The 18,661-nt window shown below is 59.4% G+C and overlaps 1 protein-coding gene across 1 annotated transcript; it reads right to left on the bottom strand.

Moving 5' to 3' along the window:
• Positions 1 to 3,920: 3,920 nt before the first annotated feature.
• On the bottom strand, positions 3,921 to 17,861 carry NAA40 (N-alpha-acetyltransferase 40, NatD catalytic subunit). Its single transcript, XM_075545551.1, has 8 exons — positions 17,757 to 17,861; positions 9,769 to 9,864; positions 9,542 to 9,594; positions 6,638 to 6,733; positions 6,394 to 6,552; positions 6,170 to 6,253; positions 5,830 to 5,907; positions 3,921 to 5,611 (listed from the first exon to the last, which is right to left on the bottom strand). The coding sequence occupies exons 1-8, from the start codon at positions 17,760 to 17,762 to the stop codon at positions 5,470 to 5,472; spliced, it is 714 nt and encodes a 237-aa protein (XP_075401666.1). The 5' UTR covers positions 17,763 to 17,861; the 3' UTR covers positions 3,921 to 5,469.
• Between the last annotated feature and the right edge of the window lie 800 nt (positions 17,862 to 18,661).

Here is an 18,661-nt window from a genome sequence, read left to right on the forward strand (position 1 = left end):
AGGGGCAGGCCAGACTCTAACCTGGATGTGCTGGGTAGACTCATGACATCTGCTTCAGCGGTTGGCCCTCAGCTCCCCCATCTGTAAAATGGGGGCTTAGAGCACAGTCCTGCAGGATCCGGAAGGCGCTACCCTCCAGAGGAGGGCTGGTTTGGTGGCGCTGTGGGCTAAGCACAAGGCGGGTGATTTGAATCCAGCAGCGAGCACCTCCAGGGGGATAAAGAGGAGGCATCGGCTTCCAGGAAGGAGTTACCCTCTTCCGCTCCTTCCTTTAGAAACAGCTCCTCAGCGGTGGTGCCCTTCCTGGGGCACGGGTGTCAGGGTTGGAGCTCGTCAGACAGCTGGAGGGTGTGTGTGAGATACTTTGCAGCTGACCTCTGGGCACAGCTGTCCTGGGTGCAGGCCTGGTTCCCCCCAACCCGACTACGGGCTGCCAGGAGATTGGAGCAAGCGGTGGTTAACCTCTTCCATCCTGCAGCCCAGAGAATGGCTGGGGTGACAGGGCAGTATCTGCACCATGTACCACTGGCTCCAGCGGGTTCCACATGCGACAAAACTTCTAGCTGTATTCCCCTCCCTCCATCATGGGCCAGCTCACCCTTGTGCAGGTGGGTACACGGAGACCTGCAGAAGGGCAGTGCTGCCAGACCGTCTCCACAGGTGGGGTGATGGAGGCCTGAGCAGGATTCGAGTGTGGGAGGGGGGTGCAGGACACAGAGAAAGCCTTTCTCCTGCCCCATTGGGGGTGAAGTCCTCACCGCTGGGGCAGAGGATTCAGAGAAGACCCATGTTGGCACAGTTCACACCAGTGGCACCCCCATCAGGAGCTGAGCCAGACCTCCAGCAAGCCCCCTGCACAAAGCCGACAGCACCCTCCTGTGAGCCCCCTGCCGAGACTCCTCCATCTTCCAGTCCACCAAGGAACCCACATATTTCCTTTGATTTCTCCACCCATCACCCAGGACCTGGGTCTGCCCATCCCCCAGCCACATACCCTCCTGCCCAGGGGCCTCCCCTGGGTGTGGCTGTTTCCTCTGCCCCCTAACACCCAGAAGGAAGCCCATAGCATCATGCAGGACTCTGGGGACAGCTACCCCAAAGTGCCCAGCCAGGAGGGCTACATGCTGCCCATGCCACCCAGCACCTGGGCCTCACCCAGAAACCCCTCCGGTCACCACGGTGAGGTCCTAAGAGGTTCGAGGTCTCTCTGGTTGGGTCCTTTCCTTTCAATGGGTGTCTGGCCAGTAGCCTTCCCTGGGTCAGCCTGTGCTGTCCTTGCTAGGTGCCACGGAGGCCGCTCCCATCCAGCGGCCCTCTGCACCACACCACAGAAGCAAACACCGTGCAGCCATGCGGCATCCTCGGTTGTTCCTGTGCTTGAGCCCATCGGGGCAGCCACCGTGTCCACCCATCTCCTCGAGGGCCTTCCTGTCGCTGCCCCTCTGCTTTACCAAGCGTGATGTCCCTCTCCAGGGACTGGTCTCTCCTGAGCGTGATGTCCCTCTCCAGGGACTGGTCTCTCCTGAGCGTGATGTCCCTCTCCAGGGACTGGTCTCTCCTGACGTGTCCAAAAGTAAGGAGCATGTGGCGGTGTTTCTTGCCAATACGGGTCAGCTGTCCTTTAGCAGGCCACAGCACATGCACGTTCCCCTCCAGCACGATTCAAATGCATCGACTGCACTGCAGGCTTCCCGATGGGCCAAGCCCACAGTGGGTCCCAACCCCAGGGCAGGCCCGAGGGGGCCTGACAGAACTCAGGGAGGGAAGCTGCCCTGGTGCCGCCATGGGCAGGCTTGGCTGCAGAGAAAGGCAGCGGCCTGATCACCAGCTGCTCCACAGGAGGCTGAAGCAGCCCGCTTCTACAAGGGACCCCCTGGTCCTGCGGGGCTGCCGAGTGGGAATCAACTGGATGGCTCTTGGTTTAGACAAACGTCACAGTAACTGCATGTATGGGAGTGGGGACACCGCAATCTCAGAACGACTGACTCAGGGCAGGTGGGTGGGTGGGAAGGGGCTAAACTAGGCTGGGAACACAGCCCAGGTCACCTCTACAGTATCACGCTCTGCACCCCACTAATCGAGTGGGAGACACAGGCCCAGGACTCTGGAGATGGTCCTGCCTGCTCCCTCTTCCTCCCAGCCTGCTTCTGTGGGACCTCCTTAGCTGGGAGAAGTAACCCCTTTCTGGGTGGGGCACCCTGTCCAGCTGAAAGGTCTTGAGGTTTCCAGGGGAGGGTGAGCCTTGGGCCTCCCAACAGGCATGGAGCCCACACGGATCCTGAACCTCCTGCCACCCAGCAGATTGCTGCCCCCTTCAAGGAGGCCGTAGAAGGCAGCGGGTCCCCAGGAAGCAGAAAGTGGCCTCTCTGTTAAAGGCTTGAGAATGTAGCCTTGGGGTGGTGGTGGGGCTTTTTAATTTTGGTGTGGAGGGGTGTAATCTGAGGAAGGGGTAAAGCAATTGGCCTGGGGGGGGGGATTTGTGTGTGTGGCCTTGGGAGTGTTTTTATCTGGGGGTGTGTATATGGCCTGGGTAGGGCTGTAGCCCAGCAGAGCTGTTCTTCCCCACGGCTGTCTGCTGGGTTCCGTTTCTGCCCTTACAACACAACGGGGACCAGTGGGCTCACCCTCTGTGACAAAGCCTGGGCATGGCTGGCATCCATGCAGTTGGTGGGGGGAGGGTTCACCGCAGCCAAGTTAGCCATGTGGAGGCGCCCTAAGAGCCCCTCCCATTCTGGGGGGAGGTATCCAAATCCCAGGAAGACTAGCAGTCCTGAATCACCCCATCCAGTCTGCACCGACCACCTGCCAAGTCTAGCAGCAGGAACCCCGCACCAGTGTTCCCTCCACCCCCCACTGGGATCACGTAGCCCTGACAGCCAGCTTTGGCTCTGTCGGAGAGGGAAGACCTTGTCCAGCAAAAGGGCTTCCCGCGTTCACACCCACTCACCTGCAGGTAGAGGGTGGGAGCAAGGCCTAAAGTTCCCCCTGGAACCGCAGACCCAGTGGCCAAGGACAAAGGTCACTGAGCAGGTCCCCGGGAGCAGAGACAGAGGGAGACCCCATCCCTAGACGCTTCCCCACAGCAGGGGCCCGGCCGGCTCAGCAGTCCTGCTGGGGCTTCAACACCTTCATTCAGAATTGGTGTGTGTGCACGCGTGTGTGCGTGCCCGCTGCTAACATGCCAGGCCAAGTCTCTGTCAGGAGAAACATGCTGTGGAAACGCAAGTGAAAGGCTGCCCCTCTCTGGGGGTTGGACGTGTCTCCAAGACAGCTGCACAAACCAGCCCCTGGGTGTGCCATACTACAGGCCCACCTCCCTCCAGCCCTTCAGAGAAGCCCGAAGACAGCGTGTGCTTGCACCCGTCACCCTGGTTTCTTTTCAGCACCCAGGGAGGAGTGAACAGCAGGCACCCCCAAGCTGGCCCTTCATCATCCACAGGAAGCCCCAGCTCCTGTCTCTCCTCCTCACCCCCACCCCCTGGTCCAGCCCAGGGCTGGGCAGCCCCCACCTGGGAGGGCCATCCGCCCCAGCACCATCTGTTACCACTTAGCCTGCCCCATGGCTTTGTCTCCCTGGAGAGGGGCAGAGAGGGGAGGAGTCCTGACGAGACAAAGAATATTCTGAAGTCACAGGGGGCGGAGCCCAGCTGTCCGATGCCCACACACAGGCACCAAGGCTCCTGCTCAGTCTCCAATGCCATATGTCACAAAGCCTAGCTCCCCACAAGATGTAAAGCGGGCGCCCTCAGGAACACCTTTGACCTCTACCCGGGGCTTCTGGTCTAAGAACTAAGATCCCAGTTTGAGCTTGGGGAGCCTGCTCTCCTGCAGCCTCCCAGGCTGGGCCTAGTGCTGCATCAGCCGGGTCCTCGTGGACTCCCCCCCACCCCACCCAGGAAGCCACCCCCAGCAGCTGAACAAAGTGTCTTTTATTTGTGACATACAAATTCAACGGATGGGAAACCAGAGTTTCCCCTGCGATCCCAGTGAAAACAAAGGCGATCAAGGAGTCCCCCCAGTATCCTCTAACAACGACAAACAGAACGAGACGTGTGTCATGGACACAACGAGACGGGGCAGGAGCACAATACGGAGCGCCCCACCTGCCCTACAGATAGAGCCCCCCCACAAAAGGCCCGGAGTTCTTAAAACCAAGACTTGGGGCAAGACGTGAGCTGGGTCCCCAAGGCCAGATGGTGTGAACTCACCTGATGTGGACAGAGGCCCCTTTTGGTCCAAAACCTACTAACTGACCCATGTCCTTGGAGAGACACCCCAACACACTTGCTGGCTGCAGGGCCCCTGGGAGGAGCCAGCTCACTGCTTCCAGCCAGGGGCTCCAAGAAGCCCAGGAAGGGCCGTGGGTGGGCTTACTCCAGTGTAAAGCTGCCAGTCACACTGCTGGTGGGGTCCGGAGTGGCAGGGGTGCCCGGAAGAGGGGCTGGGCATTCGAGAGGGTTTGTGTGCCCAGCCCCTACCAGAGAGCTGGGCAGATGGTGAGGGCTAGAGCAGTCAAAAGGCCAGTGTCAGGCCCTTCCCCAAGCGGAAGTGCGGAACCTTCTGGGTAAAGATTCACTTAGTCACTACTGCCACCACCTCTGATCCATTCGGGGGCTCCGGCTGGGCTGAGGCCGGTACCAGAGGCAGCTGTGTGGCCTCCCTGAGGCAGGAGGCATGCAGCAGAGCAGCCTGCTGCTGGCTGGGGGCTCCCGGGAGGAGGTGGGAACCCCCCGCCTTCAGAGAGCTATCAGCACCAAGGTATGAAGGAAGCACATCCTGGGTCCAGGGTAGGACCCTGCAGGGCAGAGTAGGGCTCCCTGACGTTTGTCCCCTGAGATAGAGCGAGGGGTGGAGGAGGAGAGTGTGAGCTCTGCTTTTTTTTTCCCAGAACAAACACTCGCGTCCTGAGAAGCTCAGCTCAGACTGTGGCAGAGTTCCAACGCCAAGGGTGACCTCTGCTCCTCCCACGGTGGCAACGAGGGGGACTTCCTCCTGGAGTCCGATGGTCCCCTGTGGGCTACTCACTGCAGATCCACGAAAGAGCTCCCCATCTCAGCCCCTTTCTTGGTGCTGCCCTGAGCTACTCCCCGACTGCCTTCTCTGGAGCCAGAGGCTCCAGACCTACGAGGTGGTGGGCAGGACCCCACCATCTGTCCAGGTGAGTGTCCAGCAGCCGTGGGGAACTCCAGCTGCACAGAAGCAGGGCCCTCAAGCCTGGTGAGGTGACTCCGGCTGAGTTTGGGGGCTGTCTCCTCTCCCCCCATTGGGTGGGATTCGCTCTCCAGGGAGATCAGAGGAGGGCGTGTGTCTGCAGTCTGGACCATGGCCTCCCCAAGGGTTTTTGCTTTGGGGGACAGCCTGGTCTGGGCAGGGCTGAGGTCAAGGCTCCAAGGATGCCCAGCCAGAGGCTAGAGCAGAGGGAAGATGGGCCTGAGGAGCAAGTGGTGGGCCTCAAAGGGGCTCTAGGGCTCAGTGGCAGCAGCCACCACAGTGCCCACCCGAGTGAGAGTGCTGGCTGTCCCCAAACTTGGTCCTTCGGCTCAGGATCTCGTAGGAGCAGTCTTCCCCACAGCAGCCAGACATGCTGGGGGAAGAGTCATCAATTTCGAATCTGCAAGGAGGCGGGAGGGGAGAGAGAGTGGGCTGCAGAGGCGCAGGGGACTGGCTGGGGAGACACTCGGGCTGGTCGGCACTCCGACCTGAGGACAGCCTGCTGCCGCACTCTCCAGGGGGGCCACCCGGTCTGGGGGGGCATGGGTCCATGGAGACAAAACCAGGCAAGTGCCTCCCACCGCTAGCTCCCTCTCCGCCCCGGCCCCAGTTCCTTACTGCAGCGCTTCTCTGAAGAACTGGTAGGCGCCGTGATTGTGTTTAAATACTGTCAGCATCACCTTCTTCATCTGTGTGCTGAGAAGGAAGTGGAGGGCTTTGGTGGGGCAAACGGAGCCACCACGCACTCTCCCTGCCTCCGCGCCAGCTCCCTGCACCAGCCTGACTCGCTTCCCACAGCCAGCAGGCCCCCTACCCTCACCTTCTCCCAGAGCAGAAGCCGTGTGCCCGTCCCCTGTCCCTCAGCCCGTGGGCACAGAGCTTAGCACAGACCAGGCCTCGAAGAGACTGCATGGGTAGCCAGCAGGTGGGGGAGGGCTCCTGGGTGCGCACTCCCTACCTGTTGGCCATGAGCTGCAGGATCTGGATGAGGAACTTCCCCAGGCCTTTCCTCCGCACCTTGCTTTCCAATTGCACCTCATAGCTGGAAGGAGACATGAGTTGAAAGGGGGTGGCGGAGGGGAATGGCAGATGCCCCTGCCACTGGGAGGTTCATACCCAGCCCAGCAGAGGCCCGTCAGAAAGCTGGAGAGGTACCACTGCCCCCCGGCCCACGGCTCCTACCAGTACAGGACTTCATCCCCGCACTCCACGTCAAACCGGAAGTGAGAGAAAGCCACGGGGACAGACCGGTCTTCCCAGGCAATGAGGTACCAGGCCCGGTCATCTGTCATCTCGTCCCGCTTCTCCCGGTCCTTCCAGCCCCACTCGCTCTGCTCATACCTGAAGGTGGGGAGGGGACGGTGGTGAGGACAGGGCCCTCGGGGAGGGGGCGAGGCCCCACCACAGCCCTCCCGGCCACTCTTACATAGCCTGCATGTTAGTCTTGGTGAGGTCAAAGGCCCAGTCGATGGTGGCTGGTTCCAGTCCCGAGACCCGCTTACATTCAATGGAGACATTTAACCTGAGGACAGGAAGAGACGGAGTCTGGACAGGGCTGGGGTTCCAGACAGTCCCCCGGGGCACCGCCCCCGCTCCCTGAGGTCTCCTCCAGGAAAGCAGACACGGAGCTCAGCCTCCCTCTCTGAGGGGACAGAGCTGTCACCACCTAGCCCAGAAGCCCTGTGTCCCACCTCCCCTTGGCAGAGCGGGAGCTTCTGTGGGCTTCCGTCCCGCTCTGCTACTTCTGGACTCGTGCCCTGCCCTCTCAGCAGGCCCTGTACTTTGTCATCTACACTGGTGTCACCTCTGTTCCTGTCCTTGGGCATTTGCCTGTTGCCTTAATCTCCTCCCCGGGGCCTCCTGGGACCCCTTCTTCTGTATCGACCTTCACAAGCAGCCGGGCGACCACGGCCAATCGATGGCTGCCCTCAGAGAGCGGCACTGTTGGCTGCTCACACAGCGGGATGCGGGCCGTGCCTGCACGGTTCCCCTAAAGTGAACAAGTGCGGGAGCTCTGGGTCTGAGTCGGAAGATGGACAGGCTCCGAAGACCCCGCAGCAGTCGATCCCACCCCACAGGGCCGCTGTGAGTGGGAACCGGCTCACCGCGGCCGCTCCGCCTTTGGGAGGCAGCCCCGCTTCTCACGAGGAGAAGCCTCTGGCCTTTGGCCCAAGCCCTCAGACGTCCACACTGGATTCCGTGTCCCTCTGCGTAAGCGCACAGGTGCTCGCCCTCTCCTGAAGTGTGCGGACCCGTGGCATCGGGAAGGAGCTTTCCCAGGAAGGGACCCCCAGAAGTTGGAGGGTACAGCTCCTCCAGGCCTGTCGCAGACAGGAAGAAGGAACCACCCCTCAGGTCCTTTGGCAGCTGAGGATTGTCCGGCCCAAGCCACCTGTCTGCATTTGTCCCGTTGCTCACCGAGGCACGGGCAGCTGGGTGGGAGAATTCCTAGGGACCGGAGTTCAATGCCCAGCCAAGACACCTCACGCGTAGCTAGCTGTCCTGCCGTCAGTGGAGGTGTGTGGTGTTTGTGTTGTGTGCTGCTGGGTACGGAATTCTTCAGGGAGCTTCCGGACTCACAGACTAAGAAGAAAAGCCTGTAGCTTCTCCAGAAAATCGGCTGGTGAAAACCTCATGGATGTCCGTGGTCCAATCTGCCACCAGTTATAGGTGTGTGTGCGTGCATGTGCGTGGTGTGTGTGTAGTGAGAGAAGGACCAGGCTAACATATTTGGGCCATCAGGAGTCCAGGGCCCAATCCAGTGGCAGCTGATGACAACTGGTTCACAAAACTCCTTATCCCTGCTGTATACTGGGGTGCTGCCTGAATTCCTGAGCCCCCTGCAAAGCTCCCAGCCCCACTGAACAGCACAGGGACGAGGCTCGAGGGACAACTCCTCCAACCAAGGGCACGTTACTAGGAGGTCACGCCCCCAGGCAAGCCAGATTCCCGAAACAGACACGGTTTCCCCAGCTAAGCCAACACATCACAGCACAGAGCCACAGTTGGGTCGCAGCGTCACGGGGAGGGCAGCCGTGGATCCAGTTCTCGAGACCCAAAGAAGAAGACCCGGGAGGAGGTTCATCCCCGAGCCTGCGGTAGGCGCAGTGGAATCGTACGAGGTGCGGCCACAGTGAGAGCTAGCACTCCCCTCACTCTTAGCTCGGCTCCGAGGTTTGTATCCTCCCCGCAACCCTGCCGTCGTCGGGCAGCTGTCATCAGGCCCACTTCTCATTAGTAGCAAATGGAGGCAGAGAACAGTGAATGAACTTGTCCAGGGTCACACAGCCAGTAAACGGAGCTTAACGACTCTGCTACCCCATCAGGGAAAGCTCTCTCGAGCTTTCAGGGAGAAACCCGACGAAGGGGCTTAAACGGAATAGAAAGATAATGGAGTTTTCCCACAAGCCTTTGCAAGCCCCCTGACATAAGCTCTCAACTGCTCCGAACCTCAGCTCCCCACTTCGATACAGTAAGGTGTCGGTGAGGCAATCTTCCAAGTTTGTTTCAGCTCTAAGACTTAGTCTCGAGCAGGGGTCCCCAGACGGATCTGCCCTCCTGGCCTCTTTTCAGGGAGGAAAAAAAACACAAGAGAAATAACTCAGCGCCTCCTTTGCTGTTAAAAACGTTTATCCGTCATGTAGGATGAAATATTGGTATCTGCTTCTACAGTGCCCCACCCCCACGGGGATTGTTCCAGTGGCCCCCAGGGCTGGTATTGACTCCTTTGGGAAACATGGTCTGGAAAGAAGAAACCCCGAAACCTAAGATGCCGTTGTCCAGTTGATTCCCCACTCAGAGAGCCTATAGGACAGCAGGATTGCCTGGCCCGGGGCTCCCAAGGCCGTAAAGGTCAAGCAGCATAATAGTTTGGTGCTTGGCTGCTAACTTAAAGGTCGGTGGTTCGGATCCACCAGCTACTCTGGAAGAAAGCGGTGGTCGTCTGCTTCCAGGATGATTTACAGCCTGGGAGACCTCATGGGGGCTGGCCAGTTCTCTGTCCTACGGGGTTGTTGGGGGCTGTCATCACCTCAAGTGGCAGTGGGTGGCGAGTTCAAACTGCCGACTTTTCCAATGGCCACCAAGGGGCTTAACCATTGCTCTGCCGGCACTTCCCAAGAGAATGAAATCCTAACTGCATGCTCCTCCAGTGGATTCTGACTCCAAGTGACCGCAAATCTGTACGGCTCTCCCCTTTCTCCTGTGGCGTGAGCGACAAGGGACACCAGTCCGGGGTGCAGGGAGCTTGGGCAACAGAGGGCGCTCGCCTGACCCCGAGTGGATTCAGGGGGGACTCTGGGGAAGCCGTGGAGAACGTCAGGGGCCTCACCCGTTGCGGTCGTACTTCTTGAACACTGGAAAGGCCTCTAAGGGATCTCTGAGCTGTGGGCGGAGAGAAAAGAGAAAAGGTGGTCTTTCCCAGGCTTCGCTGCGGAGCCCAGAGCAGCCCTGGGGCTCAGGCAGCAGTAACATCACTCTGCCACAGAGTGGCGCCAAAAGAAGTCAAATGAAAGCCCCAGCCCGGCCAAGGCTCGCGGGGAGGGGGAGGGGAGTCACCCTGTTAGCGGCGTCCACTTTGGCACAGACAGCGTCCATGGCTGCTCGCTCCTCCAGCCGCTTCTGCTTCTTCTCCTTCGCTTTGCTCGACTTTCTCTGCAACGGGAGCGCAGGGGAGGGCTGTGACCACGTGGCTCCCAGGAGTGGGGGGTCCCCACACCCAGAGGTGGTGGGAAATTTCCAACCCAAGTCACAGGACCCAATGAGATGCCTGGTGCCCAAACCCTGTGGCCCTTAGGCGACAACTAATGTTAGACTCTTTCAAACAGGAGACAACACCAGAGGCACGCTGAATCAATGTCCTGGAAGCTTTTCTTTTTAAATTGGAAAAAGCGAAGATTCATATTTTAGATCAACTCTATCTTCGACAGTTTAAACTACTCATCTACCCAATGGCCTACCCTCCCCCAGCTCCTGGATGCCTCTCCTCCCTCTTGGGGACTGTCACACTCCACTTCACCAAAGGTACATCCGCCTCCCCTCCCTCCTCACTGAACTTGATTCTTTCTAGTGTCTTCTGGCTTCAGGAGCAAGATACAGGGGCCTGGGGCCAGCCCCTTCTCTAGGTTCCACTCAGTTGAGGTTAGACTGCAGCAGTGGGGACAGGGGGCCTGAGGGGCCCACTGGGCCCACAGTAGACTGACACACGGCCAACAAGCCCCAGCTGCAGGCTACACAGGCAGCTGTGAGTGAAAGGGGGTCTGTCTGTCCTCAGAGGAGCCAGCAACCGGCCCGCAGCAGCGCTTCCATCACCTCCTGCCGAGGCTGGCTCTTGGGCTCAGGGCTGAAAGGGCAGAGCTGGGACTGCTGGGAAATGACCCCAGGCTCTGGTGGCCGCCCAGACCCAAACTCAGTGCCATCGAGTCCACACTGACTCATGCCAACCCTATAGGGCAGGGTAGAACTGCCCTGTGGGCTTCAGAATCTGTGGCGCTACAGGATAGAAAGCTTCACTGATCTGCAGAGCAGCTGGTGGGTTTGCACTACCGTCCTCTCAGTTAATAACCTGAGGAACCACTACACCCCCCACCAACCGGGGCTTCTTCTGGAGCGGACAGACCTCTCCGAAAGAGAACATTCTGGGTGGGTGGCAAAGTCAGTGGCAGGGCAGGTCTTTAGGACCGAGTCTGCTCTTTCCAAGGAGCGTCCCTGCCAGGCCTGCTTCACACAAGTAGAAAAGAGAGTCCAGACACAGTGCTCTCCTGGCCCTCGCCTCATGGTGCCAGGCTGCACTGCACTTCTAGAAGCCAGACTGGGTGCCACTGACAGCCTACCTCATGGGAGGAGCCAACGGGAGAAAATGGCCCTCCTCAGTGTCCAAACACTGGCACCAGCCCTGCGCTGCCCCGATAGGGTCCGCAGCCTCCACCGGGAGGAGATACCATCGTACTGCCGCTGCAATGGCTCATCTGGTGACTCTGAGTTGGACGAGACTGCATAGCAGTGGGTTGGGCGTGGGGGGTGGCTAACACTTGAAAACAGAACCAAAAAGCGGGAGATTGCCACATGCCGGTGAGGAGGTGGGCAGCGGTACTGGGAACACACCATGGCTCCAATGGGAAGCAGGCTGCCGCAGCCCTCCACCCACTCCTCCATGTGAAGACAGAGGGGTCCACCCCCGTGAAGGGGGAAACCCCCCACCAGCCCACAGGCAGACGGGTGGATAAGCACTCCGTGGGCCTACCTACCAGGACAATGGAATGCCCGCCCGCCCACCGGAGACAGGAAGTCTGGGTGCCTGTTGCCAGAGTGCGGATTGATGGATGGATGGAGCTAGAAGGGAAAGTGCTGAGCGAAACGCGTCACTCACAAAAGGGCAAGTCTCGTAGGGCCTCACCGAGCAGAAAGGACCCGAAAAGGCAAAGGCGGCCCGAACAAGGATTGATCAGCAGGGGAGAGCTAAGGCATGGGTGCAAGGTGGGCAGGGCTGCAGGGCGGACTACTGACACTGCTGTCAGCTGTACACCTGCCAAAAGCTGTGTGCTAAACATGTACGACCGTGACCAGGAAACAAAAAGGTATTTGCTGAGGCTGCTTCTGCAAAGCAAACCTCTTGTGGGATCTGGTTTCCTAGTCTGGAGGGTTAGGGCCATGGTTTCGTTGGGCATTCCAGTTAATTACTTAGCGCCTCCTGCAACCTTAAAAGCTTATCAGTAGCCCACCAAGTCCCAACAGGGGGTCTGGAATCCCTGGGGAACTCCAGAGGAAGAAGGTGGGTCAGGAGCAAGAGGAAAGTATGGAATGGGCGGCTAACTGCTTCCCTTGGCATGCGCCCAAGGGACTGGATGGCGCTCACCTCCTGGACATTCTGATCAAAGATTCCAGAGAAAGATCCTGATCAAGATGGGGAATTCATCCTTCTGGCCACCAGCATCTCTTACTGGTTCCGCGAGAAATGTCTTCCCTGGCTTTTTGAGTATTGACAGGGCTCTTTTCCTTCTTACACATTATTTGTATTTTTGTCTTTATACTGTGATGATTTTAACCTGACCCACCTGAGTGAGATTTTGTGCTTTTTTGTTTTCTCTTGGTTCTCCCAGCTGTGAAGCACAGCAGTAGATGCATGACAGTAACTGATGCACTGATCTAGGGAACAGGGCTGGGAAGACGGAGGGGGGAGGGAGGGAAAGGGGGAGTAAATATCGAAGGCGGGGTGCGGGTGGGGAAGGAAGCACTAGAATGGATTGTGATGGCACAACTCATTTTGAAGGCCATTTAACCACGGTGGGGGGGGCAGTGAATGCTCTAAAATTGATGTAGTAGTGATTGTACAATTTTCCTGGATATAACTACACAATTGAATTGTATGATATGTAAATATGTGCCAATAAAACTGTTGGGAAAAAAGGGCGGGGGATTCAGACCAGAACTCCAAATTCTCATGGATTGCAGACTTTCTGGAATCATGGGGAAGGGTGGGGGAGGCCCTAGGATTCTTGCCCCAACCTTCACATTTAAGCCAGAAGTAGCCTTAAAACTCAATGAGCAATCCTGATTGCTGGCCTGATGCAGGAGGGATGCCCGACTGAGTCTTTCTACGGCAGCGGTTCTCAACCTGGGGGTCGAACGGCCCATTCCCAGGGGTCGCCCGGTTCGTAACAGTAGCAAAATGACAGTGATGAAGTAGCAACGAAAATCATGTTATGGTCTGGGGTGGTGGTGGTGTTAAGTATGAAAGGGTCGCAGCATGAGGAAGGGTGAGAACCACTGTTCTAGGGGGTCAAACTGACAACCGCGACTCGCCAGATGAGACGGGGGCTGGGGGGGCGCTTGGGAGACAGACTGATGAAAGAGAGGAACAACTGGGAAGGGGAGGGCGACAAAGGCAGTCATGTCGCTAGTGCCACTCAGAGGAACATGCAGAACCTGACGAGCTACCATGGGGAGACAGTTTGTCCAGCCCCACCCCCACCCCGTATGACCCCCTAAGGTTCTTACAGGGCTGGAAAGGATGTCATGATCTCCCCACAGAAAAGAGACTCAAGCACAACCCTCCACTCACAGTGCATCCATCCAGGATCTGTCCCGCTACCCACTCAGTGTCACCCAGCCAGGCCAAGGTAAGACTGGGGTCCCTCGGGCCTCAGCTAACAGCTTAGCCACTTGCTTTCACTGCCCTGCCCACCCAGTACCACAAGGCCCACCTTCCACGCTGAGGACAAGGGAAAGAGGACCCTCAAGTGGACAGGCTCCAGGCCTGCACACTGGACCAAGAGAACAGGCACCGAGGCACCCATTGAGCACCGCGACCTCGGGAAACCAGGCCGGCCAGCACCTCCCAAGTAAAGGCCAGCTCTCCTCCTCCTGAATGTATGCCAGCAACATGGCAGCCCAGGCTACCGACACACAACTCACCTCTAAGCCCAGGAAGTGTCCCTAACTCAGCACCAGCAGCAGGAGGGCCCAGGCCCTCGGGAGCTGGATGGGCTTCACCCTGCCTAGGGGGAAGTAGGCCAGGCTGGCCTGGCTGAGACTACAGATAAAGGGAGAGCACGGAAGCACCTCGCTGCCTCTCACACTACCCCCCAAAATGGTACTTCCTGGTCCCATCAGCAAGGGGGTGAGAAGGGGATAAAGCCATCCTGCAGGGACTTGGGGACAATCTCCTAATTAAAATGGAGCATATGGACAGTGGATAGCCAAGCCTATTGTAGTTGTCTCCCCGGAGCTCTACCACAAAGAGGGCAGGAGTAGGTCCAGAGACCTGGGCTTAGTCCTCGGCTCTTCTACCCCGGAGCTGAGTGACGCTGGGCAAGCCGTTCAGTTCTCGGAACCTCAGCTTCCTCATCTGCACAATGGTCGTGCCTCCTAAGACTGCTGCGGGCTGAAATGAGCTGACCGACCTAAGAAGTCTATTGTGGCAGCTTGCTTCCCAGAACCCACAGAGCCAGGCACTCTGCCGGCCCAGGAACACAGGACCATCTGCTGCCTTGTCAGCAGCTTGGGAAGGCCCGCGCTCCCACTTTCCTGATGGAAAAACAGAGGCACAGAGGGCTAACTAGCTTTCAGGGTCAAAGGCAGTAAGTAGCGATCTTCCCAGGCCGCCCTGCACTTCCCAGAGGCAGAGGCCCCCACCCCTCCCCACCTGATTTCCCTCCTGTCTACCACAGACCCCACCTCCTTGCCAGCGGTGGTCGCCCCCAGATCTGCATCCACAGGCCACACTCCTTCCATTTATCCCCATGGCCTGTCCTATTAGGAGGCCCCAGCTGGGGTCAATGATTCAGTGCCCGGCTGCTAACTGAAAGTCTGGTGGCCAGTCCACCCAGAGGCACCTAGGAAGAAAGGCCTGGCAATTTCCCCCAAGGTAGCACCACAAGACCACGGCTCCACTCTGGCATGCACTTGGTCACCGTGAGTCTGCACGGACTTGATGACAATTGTTTGCTGATTAAAAACCCACCTCAAGGCAGCCCTGACTCATAGTGACCCTTCAGGACAGAGAAGAAGCATGCCCTAGGATGACTGAAGATGTGCATCTCTATGGGGACAGATGGCCTTGTTCTCCCAGTGTTTAACCCACCGTGCCACCAGGATACCTCTGGTTGCAAAGTGTTCCTTGTCTGTGCCTGGCAAGGCCAGTGTCTCCCTGTACGGTTTAGTGCTCACTGCTGGGGGGTCACAGAGAGCAATAAAAACACAGCAGCATCCAGGTGGGGGAGGAGGAGGCACCTGTCAGCAAAGCAACCCTCCTGCCTCTTAGATTTCAGGCCCACCCCCCACAAGCCCCCAAACCAGAAAGAACTGGTATATGCTGTTGTGAGACAAGGGTCCATTTCTAACGTGTGAGAGCTGACCCACGTATGGCAGCCAAGGGCCCAGCTCGTTGAAGACAGCGGTCTCCAGTGGGCACTACTCTCCTCAGCCCAGCTGCCTCACCAAGCAGGGCCCTTGCCACAGGGGGTCGCTGTCAAAGCCCATCCCCACACCGAGGTAGGGCACCCACAGTCCCACCGATGAGGAAGGAGGGCCATGAGTGCTGGCTGCTTCTTGGAGGAAGACTGAAGTCTCCCTGCTGCAGTTCAGTTTGGAAGTCCCAGCTCCGCTCCTCCCAAGGACACCCAGCTAAAAAGAACGAAGGTCAGAAGCTACCCCCAGCCTCACAGATCTCTGTGGGATGCTGACGAGTGGGTCCCGACCCCTAGCCACCCACCAATGGGACAGACAGAACTGGCTCCGAGGGCTTCCGGTCTGCAGCCTTCAGAGAGTAGACTGTCTGACCTTGCTCTTGGGGTATCTCGGGCTCAAAGGGCCGACCTTTCACTTCTGCAGCTGAGCACTTTAACCACTGTACCGCCAGGTCTCCTACAGTGAGGACTGCTGAACCGGAATGGCATGTGACTTGTGGTGCTCCGTTTCTGACCCGGCTGCGCTGGCCGATACTGCGAACACAGGCTCCTCGTCTGTTTGGCAAGAGCCGAGGTCTCAGAGCCCACAACCCACGCCTGAGGTTCCCAGCGCTTGCCCCGAAATGCCCGGCCGAAACCAGGTGAAGGTTCAAGGTCTGCCATGGACCAGACAACCCCTTTTTGTTGCTCTAACAGTTGGTTTGCTCAGTCAGGTTTTGAGTGACGGAGAAATACAAACAAAACCAAGAAAACGAGGTTACTAACAGCCGGGACAAACCCACGGAGTTGAAAACAGCGGCAATCTATTTCCAAAGCAAAGGCTGACCGAAACAACCCTGGCTTCTGTGGTACACCTGCTGTCTCATTTAACCCTCAACGACCCCATGGACTACCAGCCCCACTGTGCAGCCCACCAAAGTCAAACGTGGAGCGGTCACGTGACCACTGGGGGAGACAACCAGAACCCACTTAGCGAGGACTCCAAAGTCAGGGCTCCCTAGAGAGGGCAGAAAGAGCTCACGGAAACACAAAGCGAGGACTCCAAAGTCAGGGCTCCCTAGAGAGGGCAGAAAGAGCTCACGGAAACACAAATACACAAAAGTGCCCTGGGTGGGGGGCCACAACAGTCCAGCACAAAGTCAGGGCTCCCTAGAGAGGGCAGAAAGAGCTCACGGAAACACAAATACACAAAGGTGCCCTGGGTGGGGGGCCACAACAGTCCAGCACCCAACTGCTGACCCTTGGCACTGACCCAGAAGCTGGGGAGGGCGGGAGGACACACGGGGCAGGAGGCCCTTGGTCACCTGCTCCCCAAATGCTTGGTTACACACAGCTCAGAAACCCCTACGGGGCAGTTCTGTCACCCAACTCCCTTTGGGACAGAATCAGCTCAATGGCACCCAACAACTCGGCAGCCCGCAGGTGCCCAAGGTCCAGTCCCCAGGAAGCTTATTCCATTGAAAACTCAGATCCACATAGCAGGCTGTCTGCTCCTGAGAAGTGTTAAGTCTCAGAAGCCCTCGGGAGCTGTTCCATCCGCCCTACCCTAGCAGTCGGCATCCACCGGAAGGAGTGGGCTGGGCTGGGACACGGTCCACAGTAACAAGTGGGCACTCTGAGGGACAAGCACCCAACATTAGTGTTTTAAAAGTCCAAGTGGTAACGGTGCTGTGATTCTGTTAAAGGCTGTAGCTGAGCGTTTTCCATGTGTTTTCTGCAGAGAAAGGCACGTGGATCTATCCTACGACAAGCATTTGAGGAAAGTGGTTCAGACTTACAAACTGGACTCACAAACACAGACTTGGGAAGGCACCTGCTGGTCGGATTGCAGACACCACAGACCGGGCAGGCAGGGCCAGGTACAGTTTTAGGAAGGTGGCTGACTGATGGGAGTCTAGACTTCTGCACGGACAGGCGCCCAGCGAGTGCTGGTGACCTGCGGGGTCGTCGCGGCCACCACGGGGGGGGGCCCCACTGAACCGCCCCAACCCCCCGCCCCGGGGGGCATCACAGCCTCATAAGGAGAAGCCATGCCCCCCCCCCCGGCAGCTCTGGGCGTGGGTGGGGGGCCGGCTTCGCGGGGCGCCCGAGGAGCGGGCAGCAAGTGAAGCGGGGCACAGCCTGGACCGGCTCCCCAGTAACTGCCCTGCGACCTTGGCGGGCCGGGGGGTGGGGGGTCCTTCCTCGCTCGAAGTCTCAGTTCCCTCCCCTGCAGAGAGGGCCCACGCGGTGGGAGGCCGTGAAGTCCGTGACAGCGCGGGGACCCGTGGCCCCGGAAGGCCGGGGGTGCGTGGGGGACCGGGCCGGGGTGGGGGGGACGACCTCCGAGGCGGGGTGGGGGAGGGGAGGCCTCAGGAGAACGGTCCGCGAGGAAGGAAGCGGCGGGCCGGACGCGAGGTGCGGGGGGCGGGCCGCGGGGGTGGGGCCCCGGCGGAGGCTCCCCAGGGGAGGCCCGGGCCAGGCCGAGCGTGGGGACCCTTCGAGTGGGGAGCCGGGTCATGTGGGGACCGGGGGGTCACGTGAGGCCGAAGGGGGCCGGGGTCACGTGAGAGGGGGTTCAAGGAACAATGGGGGCGAAGGGGGCGAGGGGCGCGAGGGGGTGCTCCTGGACCTCCTGCCTCTTCTCCCGACCTCACTCACCCCCATGGCGGCGGCGGCGGCGGCGGCGATGAGCCTCGGCTTCTTCACACACTTGCCAGCAGGGAGGCGGCAACGGCGACGGCGGCGGCGGCGGCGGCGACACCAGAGCGGTGGCGGGCCCGCACCGCGCATGCGCCTCGCGGGCTCGCCCCCCCCCCCCGCGCGCCGGCCGGGCTTCGCGCATGCGCAGAGCCGGGCGGCGGGGAGCGAGCCCGGGAAGGCGCGCAGGTGGAGCGCTGGGAGGCGGGCCTGAGGGTCTCTCTCCAGAAAGAGGCTGCAGGCGGCGAGGAGCGTCGCGCCCGGGATGACGTGTCCGCCCAGAGCCCGCCCTTCCTCGGCGCGCCGCGTCTGTAGCCATGGCAACGGCGAACCCTGCCCGCCGCGTCGCCCGGCGCCCCTGGTGTCGCCGAGCCAGGCTGGGAGCTGCCTGTGTCGTGACCTCCGACAGGCTTGCCCCTCTTGCCCCCCGCGCGGGCACCGGGAAGGTCTTTGGAAAGGCAGCGGGGCACCGGCAGTTCCTTTTCTGAGGAGAGTCCTGCTGTTCATTCTTCCGCCTTCAAACCATTCACTCGCTCCCCATTCGCACGCTCTCACAAGGAACTCTTAGTAGCCTCTGTGCTGAGTCCGGGGACACCGGTGCGAGCGCCATGCCGGTGAAGTCCCAAACCAAACTTCATGCCTGTCCCCACTTCCAAACAGTGCAGACAGGCACGGCCCCCCCCGCCCCCATTTAATAGAGAATGAAGGGTGCTATTAAATAATATTAAACCAGACACCGGGCGTCCCAGACAGTGTTCGTTTCTGCTCCCCAGACCAGAATGTGACCTCTCCACGACCCGCGTCACATCATCCAGGGAGCTTGCAAACTCCTGGGACTCCTGGGGAATCTCCCGCCTGGAGACGTG

The sequence above is a fragment of the Tenrec ecaudatus genome, chromosome 4 (assembly GCF_050624435.1).
Source record: "Tenrec ecaudatus isolate mTenEca1 chromosome 4, mTenEca1.hap1, whole genome shotgun sequence".
Lineage (NCBI taxonomy): Eukaryota > Metazoa > Chordata > Mammalia > Afrosoricida > Tenrecidae > Tenrec > Tenrec ecaudatus.